Source organism: Caretta caretta, chromosome 1 (assembly GCF_965140235.1).
Source record: "Caretta caretta isolate rCarCar2 chromosome 1, rCarCar1.hap1, whole genome shotgun sequence".
Lineage (NCBI taxonomy): Eukaryota > Metazoa > Chordata > Testudines > Cheloniidae > Caretta > Caretta caretta.
Genome location: NC_134206.1, coordinates 284,767,138 through 284,789,595, shown reverse-complemented (window position 1 = coordinate 284,789,595; position 22,458 = coordinate 284,767,138). Strand labels below are relative to the sequence as shown.

At 44.2% G+C, this 22,458-nt stretch overlaps 1 protein-coding gene across 6 annotated transcripts in view; it reads right to left on the bottom strand.

Moving 5' to 3' along the window:
- The window catches only part of CAPS2 (calcyphosine 2), a 55,633-nt gene that overhangs the window by 3,815 nt on the left and 29,360 nt on the right, over positions 1-22,458 (bottom strand). For all 6 annotated transcript variants that reach the window (XM_075124355.1, XM_048835745.2, XM_048835746.2 and 3 more), the window contains 5 exons: positions 22,213-22,328; positions 10,941-11,017; positions 9,895-10,049; positions 5,405-5,524; positions 3,038-3,134 (listed from right to left, as the gene is read on the bottom strand). In XM_075124355.1, coding sequence (XP_074980456.1) covers positions 3,038-3,134; positions 5,405-5,524; positions 9,895-10,049; positions 10,941-11,017; positions 22,213-22,328 — 565 coding nt within the window. The remainder of the gene's footprint in view (positions 1-3,037; positions 3,135-5,404; positions 5,525-9,894; positions 10,050-10,940; positions 11,018-22,212; positions 22,329-22,458) is intronic.

Genomic DNA, 22,458 nt, shown 5'->3' with positions numbered 1-22,458 from the left:
AGTCCGGCCCGCCAGGGGCTTTCCCTGAACAAGCGGCGGACCGGCTTTGAGAACCACTGCGGTAGAGGAAGACAAAAAACAAACCCAAGGTCACTGCCAGTCTGACTTGGAAGAAAATTACTTCCAAATCTGGTTAGGAGTTTCATCCTGAGCATGTGAACAAGACACCAGCCAGGCATTTAAGAAAGAGGATTCTTTCTATCACTTCAGAGCACTGTTCCACCACATCTGCTGTCCCATCTCCAGCTGTGGCCAATCTCTACTGCTTCAGAGGAAGGTGAAAAAAAACCCAGAATACATCTGGCCAATTGTGCTTCAGAGAAAAGCATTGCTTCCGAACCCCTGCAGGCAACCAGCTGAAGCCCTGAAGCATAAGATTTGATTAGTTATTATCTTAGTGCATAGCTGCCACTGTTATGAGCATGATGAGGGCAATGCAGGCAATCTTGTTCTCCCCACAGCCCATAAAGGACGTGGATAAAGAGGAAAATTCACAGATTTCAGAGGCAGAAGGGACCACCCACATGATCATCCAAACTGTGCATACACAGGCCACAGAATTTGTCCCAAAAGCTGGATTAAGGCATAAGTTTTAGAAAGATCTCTAAACTGGTTTTAAACAGTCCAAGCAATGGTGAATTCCACCACTCTCCCTTCCACCCAAGTAAGCTCTTCCAATGTGTAAATACCCTCACTGCTAGTAAACTGCCTCATATTTCAAGGTTGAATTTTTAACTTCAGCTTCCAAACACTGGATCTTGCTATGCCTTTGTCAGCAAGGTTGAAAAGCCCCCACTATCATATAGTCTATCTTATACACAGTGATCAATTCACCCTCTCAATCTTCTCAATAAGATAAATATGTTGAGCTCCTTAAGCCTTTCATTGTAAGGCTTGTTTTCCAGTCCTTAAGTCATTTTTGTGGCCCTCTTTTGAACTCTCTCCAGAATCTTTCTTGAAGTGTGGACATCTGAACTGGACAGTTTACCAATGCTGTATACTTCCCGACTGCTATTAGATAGTTCCCTTTTTAATACATCCAGTTTTTTAGAACTATGAAATAATTTGAACACAGTTGTTTGAACACTTCTTTTGGAAGTAACAGGCTTGAAGTTCCTCAAATGTTGAAACATTTTTTTCATGCGGCTTGAATGTATTCTATTCTATGAAATCCTAAAGCAATCCCTTGGAAAATTTCCTGTCTCTTTCATAAAGGGGACTGAGTGATTCTACTCAACAGTGCTATGACAGGGGGCAACAGAATAACTTTAATATATGGGAATGCTCCAGGCTTTATGCATTTTGGAAACAACTCAGTTATTTACAAAAAACAAATAGAAAACCCACTGATTTTTGCGAGGACTGGAGTTTATTCTGAGTTTTTAGATACAATTTAGAGATAGATGGACTATGCTAGTCTTATAAACTATACAAAATATTTCAAGAAATTAGGAAACATTACTGATAAAAATAATCCAATATTAATTTGTTCTATGGAAGTGTGTTCTTGAAATTGGATTTCTTCTATGATTTAAAGTCCTTTTTCTTCAACATGAGATTTAAACCTTGTAAATTCTGTTTTATAGCCCTGAAAAGAAAATGGGCTACACACTGTAAAAATACTTCAAATTATAAAGGGATTAGTGAACTCCATACCCCAGAAAAATATTAATTGTTTACTCAGAAGGTAGCTTCAATCCTGGATACGTTTAGAGCTGGTCTCTGTGGCAATTCAGTGCACAGCAGCCAGGGTATAAATCTACTGCCCACAAGCCTATCATGCACCAAGTGCCCCTGTGGATCCTGCTGCTTTGCACTATCCGTAGTGCATTTTGATCTATCGTGGCTTCAAACTCTCTCCAATGTGTCCACATCTTTCTTAAATTGTGACGCTCAGAACGGGACACAGTACTCCCATTGAGGTCTCATTAGTACCAAGCAGAGTAGGACAATTACCTCCCATAACTCAATAGGACACTCCTGTTAATACACCCCAGAATATATAAGCCTTTTCACAACTGCATCACATTCTTGACTCATTTAATTTATGATCCACTATAACCATTAGATCATTTTCAGCAGTATTACCACCTACCAGTTATTCCCCATTTTGTAGTTGTGCATTTGATTTTTCCCTTCTTAAATGTACTGAATTTCATCTTACTGATTTCAGACTAATTCTTCAATTTGTCAAGGTCATTTTGAATTCTAATTCTGTTCTCCAAAGTGCTTGCAACACCTCCCAGCTTAGTGTCATCCACAAACTTTATAAGCGTGCTCCACTCCAAGTCATTAACGGAAATATCAAATAGTTTCGGAACCAAGACTGACCCTTGCAGGATCCCACTAGATACACCTTTCCCAGTTCAACAGTAAACCATTGATAACTATTCTTTGAGTACGGTCTTTCAACTAGTTGTGCACCTACTTTCAGTAATTTCATATAGACCACATTTCCCTAGTTTGCTTACAAGAATTCATGTGGGACTGTATCAAAACTTTACTAAAATCAAGATACACCATGCCTACTTCTTCCTCATCTCCTGTGCCAATAACCCTGTCAAAGAAGGAAATTAGGTTGGTTTGGCATGATTTTTTTTTACCAAATCCATGCTAATTCTTATAATCTTATTACCTGGTGGGTGCTTATACTCTGATTGTTTAACAATTTGGTCCAGTATCTATCCAGGTATCGAAGTTAGGCTGATGGTCTATAATTCCCTGGTCAGATCTAATAAGACAGACAAATTACAGGTGACCAGAGGATCATAGAAGTGTAGGACTGATAGGGACCTCAATAGATTATCTAGTCCACTCCCCTGCATTCAAGGCAGGACTAAGTAGTGACTAGAGCTTTCCTAACTGGTGTTTGTCTAGGTGTTTTGACCAGAGGACAAAATAATTCTAATTAACAACCTCAAGTCCAAGCCACTAGGAAACACAGCTTATAACAACAGCAACAATTCACAGGTACTGTATCTCTGCCAACAAGTAAGATCAGTTAACTAATTAAAATATTTCTTTTTACATGAATTACCTGACAACACTCGAGAGTGTTTCTTGGCACAATAACACTTTCTGATATCTACCATAGGTACACTGCCAGTTTTGTTGAAATCAAGTTTCATATAAGCCTAAGCAAAGATAAAAAGGAAATGCGGTACAGAAGTTAGCAGAAATTATTACATGAATGTATTTAATTACATCAGATATTTTATGTCCAATATAACAGATTTGCACTTACACTGAAATACTTACATATTTTACATGACCAATCTCAGCCTGCAATTTAGTCAGAAAACTGACTCAGAACATTGTGGGATTCTATAGTTATTTTTTCTCAGTGACTTCTATATAAAATTTAAACATCTTTTTTTCCCCACTAATACTACAAATTCAACCTAGGATCTGAAATCAAGCTGTATTGTCAATTAAGAACTGATTACAGAATCTTTTTCTGTTGTTGCAAAAGGCAGAGAGAACTAGTTATATGGGGCAGAAAAAGAACTCAGTTAAATTTCCAGTAACCGTATTGCATTGACACTACTAGCATCTGAAGAAGTGGTGTTTTACCTACGAAAGCTTATGCCCAACTAAATCTGTTAGTCTTTAAGGTACCACCAGACTTCTTGTTGTTTTTGTGGATACAGACTAACATGGCTACCCCTTGATACTTTACTACTAGCACTAGTAATTCAATCTTTATTTCAGTGGCATTACTCACACAGTGTGGGACTCAAGACTGGGAAAACCAGGTCGTCTAGGAATAAAGATACCAAAAAGCAGGGCATTTGTCATAAATATAAAGGGAAGGGTAAACCGCTTTGAAATCCCTCCTGGCCAGGGGAAAGCTCCTTCACCTGTAAAGGGTTAAGAAGCTAAAGGTAACCTCGCTGGCACCTGACCAAAATGACCAATGAGGAGACAAGATACTTTCAAAAGCTGGGAGGAGGGAGAGAAACAAAGGGTCTGTGTGTCTGTCTATAGTCTTTGTCGGGGATAGACCAGGAATGGAGTCTTAGAACTTTTAGTAAGTAATCTAGCTAGGTATGTGTTAGATTATGATTCCTTTAAATGGCTGAGAAAAGAATTGTGCTGAATAGAATAACTATTTCTGTCTGTGTATCTTTTTTGTAACTTAAGGTTTTGCCTACAGGGGTTCTCTATGTTTTTGAATCTAATTACCCTGTAAGATATCTACCATCCTGATTTTACAGGGGGGATTTCTTCATTTCTATTTACTTCTATTTTTATTAAAAGTCTTCTTGTAAGAAACTGAATGCTTTTTCATTGTTCTCAGATCCAAGGGTTTGGGTCTGTGGTCACCTATGCAAATTGGTGAGGCTTTTTATCCAACATTTCCCAGGAAAGGGGGGGTGCAAGTGTTGGGAGGATTGTTCATTGTTCTTAAGATCCAAGGGTCTGGGTCTGTAGTCACCTAGGCAAATTGGTGAGGCTTTTTACCAAACCTTGTCCAGGAAGTGGGGTGCAAGGTTTTGGGAAGTATTTTGGGGGGGAAGGACGCGTCCAAACAGCTCTTCCCCAGTAACCAGTATTAGTTTGGTGGTGGTAGCGGCCAGTCCAAGGACAACGGGTGGAATATTTTGTACCTTGGGGAAGTTTTGACCTAAGCTGGTAAAGATAAGCTTAGGAGGTTTTTCATGCAGGTCCCCACATCTGTACCCTAGAGTTCAGAGTGGGGGAGGAACCTTGACAGCATTGTTCTCAGTATTTAACAACTTCCAGTCACTACAATATGGGGTGGATTCTAACAAGGGTCCTAGAAAATGAAAGGCTCCACAAATTACATTACCAATCCCTTCATCTATCCGGTTTTCATACATGCATCATCTCACAAAATGGTACTTTAAATAAATAAAAGTGATATCTTGCGCTGACACTGTGCTTTTCAATTGTAGATCTCAAATGGTTTATAAAAGAGGTCAGTGTCATTATCCCCATTTGACAGAAGGGGAAATTGAGGCACACAGCTGACATGACTTGCCCAAAATCAACCAACAGGATTATGGCAGAACCGGGAATGAAAGGTAGCTCTTCTGAGTCCCAGTCCAGTGACCTATCCACTAGACCGCACTGTAAGAGTGGGTAAGTACAGAGAGCACACTAATAACTCATGAAATAATGGAAATTTTTTGGTGCCAGTTGCAGAAATCAAAACTGAGTAGTTCCACACAAGCAAAGCAGACGCAGCCCTTTAAATCTACATTTAGATTAGTTTAACAAATGAGCACGACATTCTTAGATGCCTAAATTTCAGATACACAACTTAAAAAATACCCAAAAACTGTAATATATTATTGACCAAAAACAGGCATTCAACAATTTCAGATTTTTCTCATTTATATTGTTATATCCATATTTAGAATAATTAAAATGAACTTACTTTTCTAACAAATGCTTTTCGATACTCATTCATTTCCCCAATAATGGCGCGAGTGAACTCCCCATAATCAACTTCATCATTACAGTTGTCATCAAGAATAAGCCACAAAGACTCAAAATCCTGCAATTTAAAAAGAGTGACTTTCCAGAGTTACGTCTTACAAGACCTGTCTGAACATAAGCTAGTCAGCTCCATATATAATAGACTCTATTACAAATTAATAAGAGAATCACATTATTAAGGAAAGACTGCAACTGCATTCACTAAAATACAAACAATTATGTAAGACAGACTGACCATTGGTAGTTAAAGCAAGGACTAAGGGCTTGATCCCACCCTCTAGGACAGGGGAGGTCAAACTACAGTCTGTGGGCCGGATCCAGCCTGTAAGGGCTTTCAATCCAGCCTGTGGGATTGCCAGTGCAGCTCCCTGCCTGCCTTGGCCCCCCACCACTCCTGGAAGTGGCTGGCACCACGTCCCTGCAGCTCCTGGGGGAGGGAGGAGCAGAGGGCTTTGTGCGCTGCCCTCACCTGCAGGCACTGCTCCCTGCAGCTCCCATTGGCCGGGAATGGGGAACCGTGGCCAATGGGAGCTTCGGGGGTGGTACCCGCAGGTGAGGGCAGTGCGCGGCAGAGCCACCTGCCCCACCCCATCCCCAGGAGCCACTGCTGGACATGCTGGCCACTTCCAGGAGCGACATGGGGACAGGGCAGACAGGGAGCCTGCCTTAGCCCCACTGCCTACTGCTACCACCCCAGAGCCGCTCAAGGTAAGCGGCGCCAGGCTGGAGCCTGCACCCTGAACCCCTCCTGCACCCCGCACCTCAACCCTCTGCCCTGAGTCCCCTAACCCCTTGCCTTGAGCCCCCTGCCACACCTCTCCTGCACCCCACCCCCCTGCCCTGAGCCTCTTCCTGCACTTCACACCCCTTGCCCTGAGCCCCTTCCTGCACACCGCACCACCTCCCACACCCCAACCCTACATTCAGGGCTGGTGCAACCACTAGGTGAACTAGGCAGTTGCCTAGGGCGCCAAGTGGTTGGGGAGGCCAAAAAGCGGTGCCCTGGCTCGGCAAGGAGGAGCCGCCTTCCGGAGGCACCGGAGAGCCAGAGCTTTGGCTTGCGGGGGTGGCGAGCCCCAGCCATGGAGGAGCCAGTGCAGCACAGGGGGGCAGCAGCCCTGCAAAGGCAGCCGCGCCCCCCCCCGGCCCCTCCTGCCCAGGCTACAGCCCAATACCCCCCCACCACTGGGGGCTCCTGCAGGCTGCAGCAGATGCATGCGGGCGCTGGCCCCCATGCGCCCCCCGCCTCCCCCCTTCACCGCACTTGGGTTCTGCGGCTCCCGGGCGTGTGAGCCTCAGCACTCTGCAGGGGAGGGGCTGTGTGTGCAGCAGCGTGTTTTGCCTCCATGTGGAGCCAGCGTCTGACCGGCATGGGCATGGTAAGGGGAGTCCCGGGGGGCAGTCAGGGAGCAGGGGGAGGGTTAGATGGGTCAGGAGTTCTGGGGGTCCTGTCAGGGGGCGGGGAGTGGTTGGATGGGGTGTGGGAGTCCCGGGGGTCTGTCTGGGGGTGGGGGGGTGGACAGGGGTTGGGACAGTCAGGGGACAGGGAGCAGGGATGGGGGGTTCTGAGGGGGGCAGTCAGGGGGTGGAAAGTGGGAGGGAGTGGATGGGGGCGGGGCTCTCCCCTGTCCTCTTTTTTGATTGTTGAAATATGGTAATCCTAGGCGAGGGGGGCGCATGCATCCGCTGCAGCCTGCAGGAGCCCCGGTGGGCGGGGGGGGGGTGCTAGGCCGCAGCCAGGGCAGGAGAGGTGGGGGGGCGCGGCTGCTCCCCGCTAGTGGCGCGGCCACCTTTCCAGGACTGCTGCCCCCCTGCGCCGCGCCAGCTCCTCAATGGCTGGGGCTCGCCACCACCGCAAGCAGGATGCTCTGGCTCTCCGGTGCCTCTGGAAGGCGGCTCCTCCCTGCCGAGCTGCTACAGTGGCCCAAGCCCGGCAAAGCCAGTGAGTGGACTTGGGGCGGGGGCCACCGGGGTGGGGTGGGAAGGGGAGGGCTCGTGAGGGAGCTGTGCACCCTCCAGGGGAATTGAGGAGGTGGGGAGGGGGGAACCTGGTCTGGGGAACAGCCCCTGGGCACAGCTGGCCTCTGGGGTCTATAAAGGCTTGTTTGGTTAATTGAGGGGCAAATCCCATGTGCAGGGTGGGGGAAGGTGCAAGGTGTAAGTTTCACCTAGGGCACAAAATATCCTTGTACATAGGGCCATGAATGTAGGCAGGGCCGGTGCAATTTCCCCACCCAGATGTGGCCTTTGGGCCAAAAAGTTTGCTCACCCCGCTCTAGGAGGATATCAAACCCTCTGAAATTCCCAAAGTTTACTGAAAACCCATAAAAGCTTTAAAACCTATGCCACTGCTATTTAGGAGGCAAATAAATCCCACTTCTCCTGTAGCAGAGATGCAGCAAAATCACACCCCACAGAATTTTTCAGGACTAAATAACCACTTGATAAACCCAGACTGTCTTTACTCAATCTCAGAACCCAGCACCTCCTGCTGCAAGAAATTATCTTATTTTACAGAGAAGATCATTTAAATTCATCTCCCCTCAACGTCAACAAAACCAGCCAAGAGCAGCAATAGAAGCAATACTCTTTCCAAGAATTCAGGACAGTAACACAAGCAACAGTCATGGGAGCACTAATGGCAATCAGAGACACCACCTATGACTAACCCCTGCCATTCTTGGATGGTAAGAGTAGAGAATTCCTGAGATCCTTAACTAACAGCTTGTCAACATTTATTACTCCTAGGGGAATTCTGTGCCTTCCCCCCAAAAAAAGTATGCAACAAAAATTAAAAATTCTGTGCACAATATTTTAAAATTCTGCAAAAATTTTTATATTTTGTCAAAAACAACACAATATAATCACAACAGTTTCAATTATTTTTGGTCATTTATTTCAAAATACCTGTCAGCAAGTACATCTGTAACAATACAGACAACAAAAAAGATTCACGAAATGTTTTTTTTGACAAATAGACTCCTTACTGGGCATATTCATACAGAACTCTGAGTAATAATACATTTAAACTATAATACAAAACTGTATTTCCCGCACCCCTCAGAAGCGGTGCAAAGCTTGGGGGAGTCAGGGGTAATGGAGGAGCTGAGGGAGAAGGAAGTAAATCGCTGGGAAGGAGCCTTGGTGTGAACTTGAAGGGCTGTTGGGTGTGGGTAGGAAAAAGTATGGAACAAGTTGGAGGGGCAGGGGAGGGATTGTTAGGGAGCTTCCCCCATGAAGACCCTGGCTCACCCCAGCCTCTCCCATTCAGTCAGGTACATCTGCCTTTGTCCCCATGTGTCCTTGCACCCCCCGTCCATGTGCCCCTCATACCCACTCAGACACCCACTCTGCCCATCCCCATATGGCCCTGCACACCCTCCCCAACCCCATGTGGCTCTGTGCCCCCACTCAGCCACCCCCTGTCCCTATGTGTCCCTGTCTGCCTTCCCCGTCCCCGTGTGTCTCTGTCCCCCACTCAGTCACCCCTTGTCCCTATGTAGCTCTGCACCCCTCCCCTATCACCATGTGGCCCCTGCGCCTCCCTCCCTACTGTGCCTCCACTCACATTCAGCCCCTGCCTCAGTCTGTCCTCCCTCCATATCCCTTATAAGCCTCTGTCTGACCCCCACAGTACCCCACACTGTCTGTCTCCCCATAGCCAGTCTCCTGACCTGGCCCGCTGCAATGAAGGCAGGCCTCTTTCTCATCCCTCACTGGTGAGGAGCTGCTGCTTTGTTCTATTACCACAGGGCCCACTGGTGGACAAAAGGCGGAACTGCAGAAGTTACTTTCTGCTGGGAGCTGCTGCTATTCTTGAACCACATCTCCCTTTGGTGGGCAAAAAGGCAGAACTCCAGCAACATTTTCACAGACGCTTTTTTTTGCGCAAAAAATTAAAAATATGCAGGACTCATTAATTATGCACAGACACAGTAGCTCAGAATTCCCTCAGGAGTAATCTATTTTGGCAATGGGACTCTACCACCCAATCTAATACATGGAATAGTCTAGACTGCAATAAAGAAACTTTCAGTGAAGGATACAGAAATCGTAAGCTACCAATCAGTCAGTAACCTTTTTTAAGCAAGTTTCTCCCACCCTACCTATCAACTGGAAGTATACTAGCTCTCTCTCAATTAGGCCCCAGGATTTTTTTTTTATTGTTAGTCTTTTAAAGGAGACCTGCAAAAGCAACAAAATTGGGTTGTGCCCTTTCTGCTTCTTTATGATATTTAAATAAGGCCTGTTACTTTTTTAAAAGTGTTTCATATGGGACTGAAAGCAGAAGTACCAAAAAACACAAAAAAGCAGCAAATATAGTTATCAAACTGCAGATTTAAATGAAGGCAAGTAGCGACTCCATAAACTTTTAGAAGACAATCGCTTTGGAATCACACTCTTGATTACAGTTGCATCAAGACTTACCTTTTCAGGCACTTCTAAATGAAATACTGTTAGAGCTTGTTTAAAGACTGCCTTAGAGAAAGCGCCATCTCTCTTCCGATCCAGTTCTCGAAAGTATTTTCCTAATCCTGTTACAACACGAACTCCCGTTTTACTTAGCTTCTCTTTAAGTATACCTAAGCATCAGGAGAAATAAAGGAAACAATGTTTACATGAAGATGTTTTGAAGGTGTTTTTCCAAAAAACTCCCACTTACCACACTGCTTGTTAAACAGCACATCCATGCATCCAAGTTCTCTTGTTTTTGAAGTATAAGGGCTCTCAACACTGCCCTGCAGTTTGGAATGTGAGATGTGAATAGCAGTGCACACCAAAATGCTGCACTCTAAATCCCCCATGTGGACCCCATCAGCGTGAACTTAAAGATTCCTACTTTGCATTAATTAATTAATTCTGTTTGAAGAGAATTATGTTAATTTGAAACAGCAAAGTCTTCTCTCCGAAAGTCTATCAATTGCAGTGTACAGATGAATTAAATCTTCCAGTGAACACAAATAAATGTGCACTGACATCTTTATTTGTAAGCAAAATATTTAATATGTATGGAAATCTAGAACACATCCAGTGTATTAAGAATACACCAAAAGAGCTATCCAACATAAAGCTATTTTCTCAATGCTGTATCAGAGACAAATGGACAAAATATATTAAAATTCAATGTCACATGAATGGGGTTCTTAACATTTATTTTGTATGTGATGTCATGACTGAAAGCAACATTTTACACATTACATTTGTAACTAATCTACACATGAGCTTGTGCTGGGCTTTTCCTTTGTCAAAAAAAAATGAAAATTCTCAAAGAACACACATACACTAAAACAGAAAGTGAAAGACATATATTCCTTTTCTCTGTTGCCAGTAGTAATAATTATTGTACTAACAAATATCTTGCATGTGTCTATTTCTTTAAAAAAGAAATTATTTAAAACTTTGTTAGTGCTCTTTTAGATGAGTAGCAAAGACACTAACAAAAAATTAAACATACTTGTGTTAAGTATACAAACCTTGAACAACTTTGAAAACTCTGCTCTCATCAATCTCTTGCTGGGTAATGTCTTGCTTGATTCCCACAGAAGTAGTTCTAAAATTAATCAGTTCATAATGATAAAGTTAACTATATTACCAAAACAAAAAGATTGCGACCAAAAATATTCTGAACAGAAAAAAATACCATTTTTCTTATATCACTCATCAGCACATTGAGTGCCTGAACTTTAATATACACTCGCATACAAAATGTTCTTGTGCGATAGCAGTAGGAATGAGAAATTTCTTATCTGATAATCTTCTGTTAGCAGTTTCTCTCATTCATCACTAATAAGAAACACTTCTCACCTGTGGAATTCAGCAGCCATGGTGTTGCTGGAGGCTCCAGTACTAAGCCCCTCTCTTTAGTTTAGGCCACCAGATGAGTTTTCCCAAAGCTGTAGAAATACTCCAGCAACCAATTATTAGCATTAAGATGACAAACTGATAGACTATATAAATAACCTTAAGGTAATTATACATCTAGGTCTCCATTTAGAGAAAATTTTCAATTTGTTACAACAAATTGTGTTACAGTCATTTACCAGACTGGTAGGGCGGACTGAATAAGAAGAGAAGCTGCTAACAGAAAGAAAATTATCTGGCAAGAAATTTCTCACTCTGCTGAACAGCTTCTCTCCTCATTCACCACTAATGGGAAGCAGTGAGCAATGAATCACAGAAATAGGAGGCACAGGATAAGCAGAATTTTAAATATTATCAGAGTCAAATAATTAGCAGAAATAGAAGACCCTCCAAACAGAGCAAGAGTTTTGTCATTTAAGGAATTATTTTGGAATAAACCCAGCAACATCTTCCTACCATTCTGCAGTGGAATGGAACCCTACTTTGCAAATCTTCCTCTGACAACTCTCATACACTTTTCTCCATAATGCCACAATAGACCTTGTTGAGGGAGTCCTCACTCCCCTTCATAGTTTCCCCCAGGTGCAGGATTTTAACATCTTGCCTGCAACAACTTTGAGGCCCTTGGCCTCTATCTTGGATAAAATAGGAACAACTGGGATCTGTAATCTGACTGATTTGGAGGTGCCCTGTAATAATTTGATACTATATGTAGGCCTGGTTACTGCAATATGTTTTCTGTATGACTATACTGGTTTAATGCACTTGGGGGGTCAGTCTAGAAGGAGGAGATGGCTCCTGACAGCAATCCACCCATCAACTGACAGGTTAGAGTCGTTAAGGGCCAATGCCAGAACTGTTCACTTTGATTATATTAGAATTGACTATCTCTGTCTCCAGCGAACCTACAGAACCTTGGTTCTGACTAGGAACAACCAAGGACCCATCTAACACAGAACAAAAAACTCTGGCAGGATTTAAAGGAGCAGCCTCTCAAGAAAAAGCTGGCAGCTGTTCAGGGGAATCTAGCAGACACAGGAACCAGCCATGGGTGTCTGAAGTTATGTCTCCCTTGGTTACCATCAGCAAATGGCAAGATTGATATGTGTATGCTGCTTTAAAACCTTTTTTCCTTCAGTGCTTTGTTTCTACTGCTAAATAAACAATACATTTATTTTAAGAAGTCTGTGTGGTCACTATTTACTTCTGGCTGCAGTCTCCCGAACTCACTTGGAGTTGTAGGGTAACAACAGTTGATACACAGGGTGCCATAGCCCAAACCTGACTAAAAGTAGGAGAATTGCAAAATTCCACCCTGGAGTGGGTAAAGGCTCTAGAGAGTGAGCTCACAAAGACAAATCAAGGGACCAGAAGTGCAGTTAGCCCTGTAACCCTAATGCCCATTTATGCTTCAACATTCAGAGGTGCTAAACACTGCAACAAAATGATGGAGGAATCATTTCACAGAAATTGTGGAAAGAAGAATTCACTCTGAACAGAAAGGCTTCCGGAGCTAAAAGAACAAACTTTTCCTACAACAACAGTCGAGTTGTTCTTGAATGGACAGAGGAACTAATTCCAAACTCAGTCTTTTGGACCTAATGGCAACTAGAAAGTCCTGCCACAGACCTGTCAAGATTAGTCAGAATGACAGATGGTTGGATGGTTATAAACTGTTCAGGAAGGACAGGCAGGGCAGAAAAAGGTGGGGGAGTAGCACTGTATGTAAGGGAGCAGTATGACTGCTCAGAGCTCCGGTACGAAACTGCAGAAAAACCTGAGTGTCTCTGGATTAAGTTTAGAAGTGTGAGCAGTGAGAGTGATGTAGTGGTGGGAGTCTGCTATAGACCACCGGACCAGGGGGATGAGGTGGATGAGGCTTTCTTCCGGCAGCTCGCAGAAGCTACTAGATCGCACGCCCTGGTTCTCATGGGTGACTTTAATTTTCCTGATATCTGCTGGGAGAGCAATACAGCGGTGCATAGACAATCCAGGAAGTTTTTGGAAAGCGTAGGGGACAATTTCCTGGTGCAAGTGCTAGAGGAGCCAACTAGGGGGGGGGAGCTTTTCTTGACCTGCTGCTCACAAACCAGGAAGAATTAGTAGGGGAAGCAAAAGTGGATGGGAATCTGGGAGGCAGTGACCATGAGTTGGTTGAGTTCAGGATCCTGACACAGGGAAGAAAGGTAAGCAGCAGGATACGGACCCTGGACTTCAGGAAAGCAGACTTCGACTCCCGCAGGGAACGGATGGGTAGGATCCCCTGGGCGACTAACATGAAGGGGGAAAGAGTCCAGGAGAGCTGGCTGTATTTCAAGGAATCCCTGTTGAGGTTACAGGGACAAACCATCCCGATGTGTCGAAAGAATAGTAAATATGGCAGGCGACCAGCTTGGCTTAACGGTGAAATCCTAGGGGATCTTAAACATAAAAAAGAAGCTCACAAGAAGTGGAAGGTTGGACATATGACCAGGGAAGAGTATAAAAATATTGCTCAGGCATGTAGGAATGAAATCAGGAGGGCCAAATCGCACCTGGAGCTACAGCTAGCGAGAGATGTCAAGAGTAACAAGAAGGGTTTCTTCAGGTATGTTGGCAACAAGAAGAAAGCCAAGGAAAGTGTGGGCCCCTTACTGAATGAGGGAGGCAACCCAGTGACAGAGGATGTGGAAAAAGCTAATGTACTCAATGCTTTTTTTGCCTCTGTTTTCACTAACAAGGTCAGCTCCCAGACTGCTGCACTGGGCATAACAACATGGGGAATAGATGGCCAGCCCTCTGTGGAGATAGAGGTGGTTAGGGACTATTTAGAAAAGCTGGACGTGCACAAGTCCATGGGGCCGGAGGAGTTGCATCCGAGAGTGCTAAAGGAATTGGCGGCTGTGATTGCAGAGCCATTGGCCATTATCTTTGAAAACTCGTGGCGAACGGGGGAAGTCCCGGATGACTGGAAAAAGGCTAATGTAGTGCCAATCTTTAAAAAAGGGAAGGAGGATGATCCTGGGAACTACAGGCCAGTCAGCCTCACCTCAGTCCCTGGAAAAATCATGGAGCAGGTCCTCAAAGAATCAATCCTGAAGCACTTACATGAGAGGAAAGTGATCAGGAATAGTCAGCATGGATTCACCAAGGGAAGGTCATGCCTGACTAATCTAATCGCCTTCTATGATGAGATTACTGGTTCTGTGGATGAAGGGAAAGCAGTGGATGTATTGTTTCTTGACTTTAGCAAAGCTTTTGACAATGTCTCCCACAGTATTCTTGTCAGCAAGTTAAAGTATGGGCTGGATGAAGGCACTATAAGGTGGGTAGAAAGTTGGCTAGATTGACGGGCTCAACGGGTAGTGATCAATGGCTCCATGTCTAGTTGGCAGCCGGTGTCAAGTGGAGTGCCCCAGGGGTCGGTCCTGGGGCTGGTTTTGTTCAATATCTTCATAAATGATCTGGAGGATGGTGTGGATTGCACTCTCAGCAAATTTGCGGATGATACTAAACTGGGAGGAGTGGTAGATATGCTGGAGGGCAGGGATAGGATACAGAGGGACCTAGACAAATTGGAGGATTGGGCCAAAAGAAATCTGATGAGGTTCAATAAGGATAAATGCAGGGTCCTGCACTTAGGACGGAAGAACCCAATGCACAGCTACAGACTAGGGACCGAATGGCTAGGCAGCAGTTCTGCGGAAAAGGACCTAGGGGTGACAGTGGACGAGAAGCTGGATATGAGTCAGCAGTGTGCCCTTGTTGCCAAGAAGGCCAATGGCATTTTGGGATGTATATGTAGGGGCATAGCGAGCAGATCGAGGGACGTGATCGTCCCCCTCTATTCGACATTGGTGAGGCCTCATCTGGAGTACTGTGTCCAGTTTTGGGCCCCACACTACAAGAAGGATGTGGATAAATTGGAGAGAGTCCAGCGAAGGGCAACAAAAATGATTAGGGGTCTGGAACACATGACTTATGAGGAGAGGCTGAGGAAACTGGGATTGTTTAGTCTGCAGAAGAGAAGAATGAGGGGGGATTTGATAGCTGCTTTCAACTACCTGAGAGGTGGTTCCAGAGAGGATGGCTCTAGACTATTCTCAGTGGTAGAAGAGGACAGGACAAGGAGTAATGGTCTCAAGTTGCAGTGGGGGAGGTTTAGGTTGGATATTAGGAAAAACTTTTTCACTAAAAAAAGGGTGGTGAAACACTGGAATGCGTTACCTAGGGAGGTGGTGGAATCTCCTTCCTTAGAAGTTTTTAAGGTCAGGCTTGACAAAGCCCTGGCTGGGATGATTTAATTGGGGATTGGTCCTGCTTTGAGCAGGGGGTTGGACTAGATGACCTCCTGAGGTCCCTTCCAACCCTGGTATTCTATGATTCTATGATTAAACACCTGATGATACTCAAATGGGGAGCCCACCTGAAGAACTATGCTAGAACTATTACCTACTTTTCTATGGTTGAAGGACTCTAATCAACCATCCTGGAGAAACTCCAGTGTGGCTGAGATCACCAGAATTTTGTGGTTATCATTATAACTTGTATTATGGTAGTATATGGACACCAGGGCCCCATTGTGTTGGGCATTGTACAAATAAAGAGCCAGTCCCTGCCGCAAAGAGTTTTCTGTTTCCCCTCACACCAGAAACATAATTTGACCAGATCAATTAATGAAATTTCCTCGTTGAGTTCTGTCTGGATACCAAAAAGTACTGATGAGACTAATGCGAGAAATCCCACTGAACTACACATCTTTTCTGATGCCCAAGCTGTTAATGTAGATTGTCCAGATCCATATGAAGGAGAAGTCCTTGCTTCAAGAAACCTGTGTTTTCTGCAGGTGCAATGGAAGGGGGTGAAGGCACAACTTTGCAAACTGGACCACCTGTATGTGTTGCAGACACATTCAAACTGTCACGGAAGGCTGAGATTGCAGACTGAGGCAAAGATGGCTAATTGTCTGAAAATGGTCAGTCAGCAGGAATGTTCTTGACAGCATGGAATCTAACAGAGTCCCAGTGAACTCTATTTTTTGAGTGGAAGCCAAGATTGACTTTCCGGTGTTTAGATGAGACCCAGACAGTCGAGTAAGTGCAGTGTGGTGCTAATTTGAGCAAGAACTTGCTCTCTGGATCTGCCCCTCAGTATCCAGTCAGCCAGATACAGGAAAATGTAAAGCCCCTTCCTGAGATACGCTGTACCAATGACCATGCATTTGGTAAAACCACAGGGGGAAGAAGAGGGGCCGAATGGAAGCTCTCAAGGCTGAATCCCAACTCTGTCACTCCGAGTGCAGAAGTGGGGCCCGCAAGGATTTTAAAAATTAATATGTGCCACTCCAGGCTTGTATTAAACTCCCAAGTTTTTCTTACAGCTTTTCTCTGACCTTGGCTGCCACCACCCAAATGCAAAAAAACACCTTTAAAACCAGGAAGGAGCACTTGAGAATTCCTCCCTGTGGGGTACTCTCAAATCCTTTCACCACCACCCCTCTGGGAAAGAGCTGAGAAAGAAAACAAAGGAAATTAACTGTGGCTACCAGCTAATCAAACAACATGCACAAATCTCTTAGGACACCAAAAATCCAATCCTGTTCTTAAAAAAGGTAAATTTTATTAAAAACAAAAGGGAAGAAAATACATCTGGAACTTATGCTTGTTAGATTTTAAAATAGCAATTCCAAAAATCAAGCACCCAAAATAGCTTTCTTGGGGGTTAGCTTAAAGGTTACAAGCAAACAAAAGCATCTGGGATTAGCATAGAGGAGTCCACAAGCCAATAAGAAATAAAAGAAATAACCCTAATCGCATCTAGCCAAACATTCTGATCTACTTACACATTTGGAGTTCAGATAAATAGTTCTAAGCATGATCGGATGATTTATGATCATACCTGGCTTAAGTTGCTTATAGCATGGCTGCTCTGTCCCTCCAGCCCAGAGAACAACAGACAATGGGAAAGTTTCTTTCCAAATTCTAAAAAATTCTACCTTCCCATTGGCTCTTTTGGTCAGGTGTCCACTTTTTTTTCTTTTCTTTTCTTTTTCTGGGGGACTTTTTAACCCTTTACAGATAAAGCAAGTAAAGAACAGCTACCAAGAGGGATTTTACAGCTAACTGGCTGGCTGGGCATCCATCAAAGGGAACTATCCCCCTCCACACACACACTTTATTTGTCACAGAAGCACTGTGTACTAAAAGTGGCATTCCGCCACGACGAACCAAAGGAACTTTCTGTGGCTTGGTAAAATCGCCAGGTGAAAGTAGGTGTCCTGAAGGGTCAGAGCAGCAAACAAGTGATTCTGAGACAATGCAGGGAGGATAATTGATGGAATGACCATTCAGAACCTCATGTACTGGATATATTTGTTGAGTCCACTAAGGCTGAGGATGGATCTTACTCCTCCCTTGGATTTGGGTATTGGGAAGTACCAGGAATTCTGGCGGACCCTCATCCACTGTCAGCACAGAGCAGACCTGCTTGAGGAGCAGTACCACATGAGAGGGGTCATTGAAGAGGGACAGAGAGGGAGGGTGGAGAGCAGCTGGATGGCATAACCCGCTCTGATGGTGCTTAGGATATAGCTGTTGGAGCACCGCAGGACCTCCCAGAACATGTCTTCTTTGCTGCGTCTTGGATGTTTTCTTATCTGGAAGACATGCTCAGCTGGTGTGTGGGGGGTATTTCTGAAGGCCACATCTGGTGAAGAACAGAAGCGGGATTGTTAAATTCAGCATTGAAACATTTCAGTTAAATACACCTTTTGCAACACTGCCATCACTTTCTCACTGACCCTAGCCAGGCACACATCTCTGCAAACACCCAAAGCTTGGTGAGTTTTGGTGGGCGGGGGTGGAGGGCGCTCAACCTGGGGAAAAGAGCACACACTTTGCAAGGGTCTAGGGAACAAATTCTAAAATTCTCCCACACTTTTCCACAGGCAGGGGTAATTCTAGCAGACATCTCACTGTTAAGGGTAAGGAAAACGAGGGTACATCTACTCCATGCTTGTGGCTTCCGCCCTGCTCCCTATGCTGCTCGCCTATGTGCTGCTTTGGTCCCCGCACAAGCGATTGCTGAACGGCATGGGAAAGTTTCCTTCAATGGGGGAAGGAACAAAGCTGCTCTGCCATGGATCCTTTGGCAGAGGTTTGCCGAGTACCTCCAGGAAACTTTCCTGGAGATCGCTCTGGAGGATTCCTGTGAGATCTCGGCGTGCATCAACACCCAGTTCTGCCACACTGATTAGCTACACAGGGAAATGTCCAGCTCATAGAAACACAGCCAGCCTCACACATTTCTATGCCCTGAACCCACCTCCACACTACACAAGTCCCAGACACTTACCAGGAGTCTCATCTCCTGCTTCTTGCTAATCGGAGAGTGACTGCTGAGACAGGCTAGACACCTTGGGAGTGGAGAACAGTTCCTGGCTGCCTGCCCCACTGGGCGACCCTGCCGGGAGCTGCACATCCTAATCTAATGCTGCATCTCCATCAATAACTTCGTCCTCCGGGTTTGGTCCTCTTTCTGCCGCCTCCGTGCCCTCCGAAGTATCCATGGGGCTCTTGGCAATGGAGGTGGGGTCGCCACTGAGGATAGCATTCAGCTCCTTATAGAACTGCCAGATCTTAGGTGACACACCTGAGCAATGGTTTGCCTCCCTCGCCTTATGGTATGCCTGCCTCAGCTCCTTTATCTTCACTCTGCACTGCAGCATGTCCCCATCATAGCCGTTTTCACACAATCCTTGAGAAATCTGCCCGTAGATATCCCAATTCCTGCAGCTCAGGCACAGCTGGGACTCTCCCCATATACTGATCAGATCCAACAGCTCTGCAGTGGTCCAAGCGGGAGAGCATTTGCTGCGATAACCCGCCATGGTCACCAGGGAATGTGTGATGAGACCTCTCCACGCCGAGCAAACAGGAAATGGAATTTCAAAAATTCCTGGGGCTTTTAAGGGGGAGGGGAGGATGGTTATTTATCTGGCTGCAGGGCAGTGGAGTTCAAATTGCTGACAAGAGCGGTCAGGATGGGCATTGTGGGACATCTCCTGGAGGCCAATTAAAGCGATGAAATGAAGCGTGGTGTCTACACTTGTACTTTCTCGACAATGTGGAAAATGTGGACAGAAAGATGTAAATCTCTTGTGGGGGTGGCTGTATTTTGTCACCAAAAACCAGGCATTCTCCCCAGCAAAAGTTGCAACGCAGTGTGTACTCACTCACTGTTTGGGTTGACAAACGGCACTTTTGGTGACAAAACATGGTAGTGTAGACAAGGCCTCACCGTTTTGGGTAGAAGTCAAGGCCCTACATACTTATCCAACAAAAAAGCCCCCATGCCCTGGCAGTATGAGGGTCAGTGACTTATGGCAGCGGGGTATATCTCCCCTAAAAAACTGCCTATAGCGCCTCTTGGTCTTGGCTTAATGCTTGCACTCTGCTGCCACAGTGGGAGAGACAGGGAAGCCATTTAAGAGGTGTTGTACCAGAGAAGCTGGGGGGGGGGGGTTAAAGCCTCAATACTCCAGTAATTCCTCACCTCAGAAAAGGGAAAAAAAAGAAACTGAAATGAAGTAACTACTGCACAAAAATCATATAAAATTTAAAGTTATAAAACAAAATGGTTGAGAGAAACTGAACCACCAACTTGCTTTGCCACTTGAGGCAGAAAATTCAGTGGCCTGAGCTGAAGGGCAAGACTCAGTCCTGAAGTCTTCAGAACAACATAGACCATTTCTGAATTCCGAAGGTGGGAAGTATTACTATTAGTGATGAATGAGGAGAGAAGCTGTGCAGCAGAACGAATATATTCATGAGAGGCAAAACGCCTTACATGCATTATCAACAGTTAAACTCTTGTCCTCCATTTTGTGAAAACCTTGCCATAATTAGAAGGGAAAAATAGCTGTAAATATCATATTGATATATATTACTGGACACTACAATATGCAGATAAGTTATAAATTTTAGGGGCCTGCTTCTCATTTATGGCATGGCCCCTTTACACCATGGCAGTGCAATGGGGCCATAAAGTGTGTATTACTATAATTGAAAACAGGTTTTATATAGCTAGGCATTTCAATAGACAACATGAAATTTGTAGCAATAGTCAATTAAGTTGTTCTAATAAAGTCTTTAGATACCCAATGACTGTCTTAATCGTGACATCATTATTGTTTTTATAGGACAGGATGATTTAAATCTTTAAATATATATTATAGGCTAACATTGACTCCTCACCATAATTTGAGTCAACAAATTCCATGAAAGTACATCTTAAAATCACTTAATAGAATTAGAATGGTTCAGACCACACAGTAATGGAATCAATCTTCAAACAAAATTATTTGTAGCAAGAACTACTGTATTGACAATGAAATCCAGAAACCCAAAGGAAGGAATTAAATGTACATGACAGTTTACTTTTGCAGAGAGATTCAGCTGAGAGTCTGATTTACAAAAATAATGTACATTCAATGATTACCCATTCATCTAGCTGTTACAAAGGTGACATAAGTTTTTTAAAAGTTCCCTTATTTTAATGCATGAAACAAGTGAATTTATCAAAGCCTATTTTGAAAGAATAAATGTAGGAATTCCCCTTCAAGAGAGGTTTTCCACTGTAGAAATATACTATATCACATTTCCATCCTGGATTTCACTGGGCATAGGGAAGAGAGGAAACAAATAGAGAAAGGAGGAGTCCTACCACACATCCACAGCCCACCCTCCTGCAGCAGCACCTCCTTGGGATGAGGAAATGCTGTTGCCCAGACGGCTGAATCTCCTTTCTGTGGCTAAGGGGAAAGATCCATGTACAAAGTTTCTCTTAGGGACACAACCAGGCCCTACGTTCTTAGTGAAATGCATTAAGACTACTCACATTTCATTATGAAAAAGTTACAGATGTTTATTCAAGTTATCTTCTAAACCAGAAAAGTCACTCGCTCATTAGGTACACTCCAAAGTCAGTGACTCAGTGGCAAAAAAAATAAAATCCTCTAAGTGATATTCTTAGTCATTCTTTGCCACATTCAGCCATGCTGGTGAAGTCAGCGAAGGGCCAAATCTAGCCAAGATAGTCAAACCTTTATTAGTCTGCATTGACTAAGATGACAGGGACTAGAGATTATCAGAGCGGTAGCCGTGTTAGTCTGGATCTGTAAAAGCGGCGAAGAGTCCTGTAGCACCTTATAGATTAACAGATGTATTGAAGCATAAGCTTTCGTGGGTGTATAACCACTTCGTCAGATGCAAGGACTAGAGAGAGATTACATTCTCTGGCTTTCAGGTTTCTCAACTTGGCACTGTAAAAGGTGTCTTATCGTTAGGGAAGTGCACCAGTTACAACTTATTCCAGGGATCGGCAACCTTTGGCACGTGGCCCACCAAGGTAAGCCCCCTGGCGGACTGTGCTGGTTTGTTTACCTGCCGCATCTGCAGGTTCGGCTGATTGCAGCTCCCACTGGTCCCAGTTCGCCACTCCAGGCCAACGGGAGCTGCAGGAAGCGGTGTGGGCCGAGGGATGTGCTCCAAGCAGAAGGTTTATTCTTTCAAATTAAGTAATCTAAGATGTTACCATCAGAAAGGTTTTAATATGATTTCTATCTAGATAGTTTGTCTTTAAGTTCAAGTTCAGCACCAAAATGCAGAGAATAAGACCTTTAAGGAATGTAAATCTTTTATTTTACAACAGTTAAAGGCTCCTTTGTACATTACTTCAAAACCATTCATTCAGATGTCTAGTTCTTCCTAATCAGAGCCTAAATGCAGAAACTTTTAGAAGAGTCAATAAATTGTATTTGTTTAAAGCTTGTATATAAATTCTTCATTTGGGAAGATATTTGCAAAAAAGGAAAACTAATCAGAAAAGCTAGTCTTTTGCACTTACTTTAGAATGTCCATTGCAGCTTCATCAATATTTGTGACACGAAGGGTAAGTATTGGGTTCTGTTTAATACTTTCTGGAAGGCTAAGATTGCAACTCAGAAAAGTCAGGTTAGCACCCTGTATGTGATAATAAATGAATGATATATAAGCAAGTTGTATATTCTATAAAACATACTATACCGGACATTCATGAAGAACTAGAATTTTTAAAATTTTAACAGGAAAAAATGCTATTTTAGGACACAAT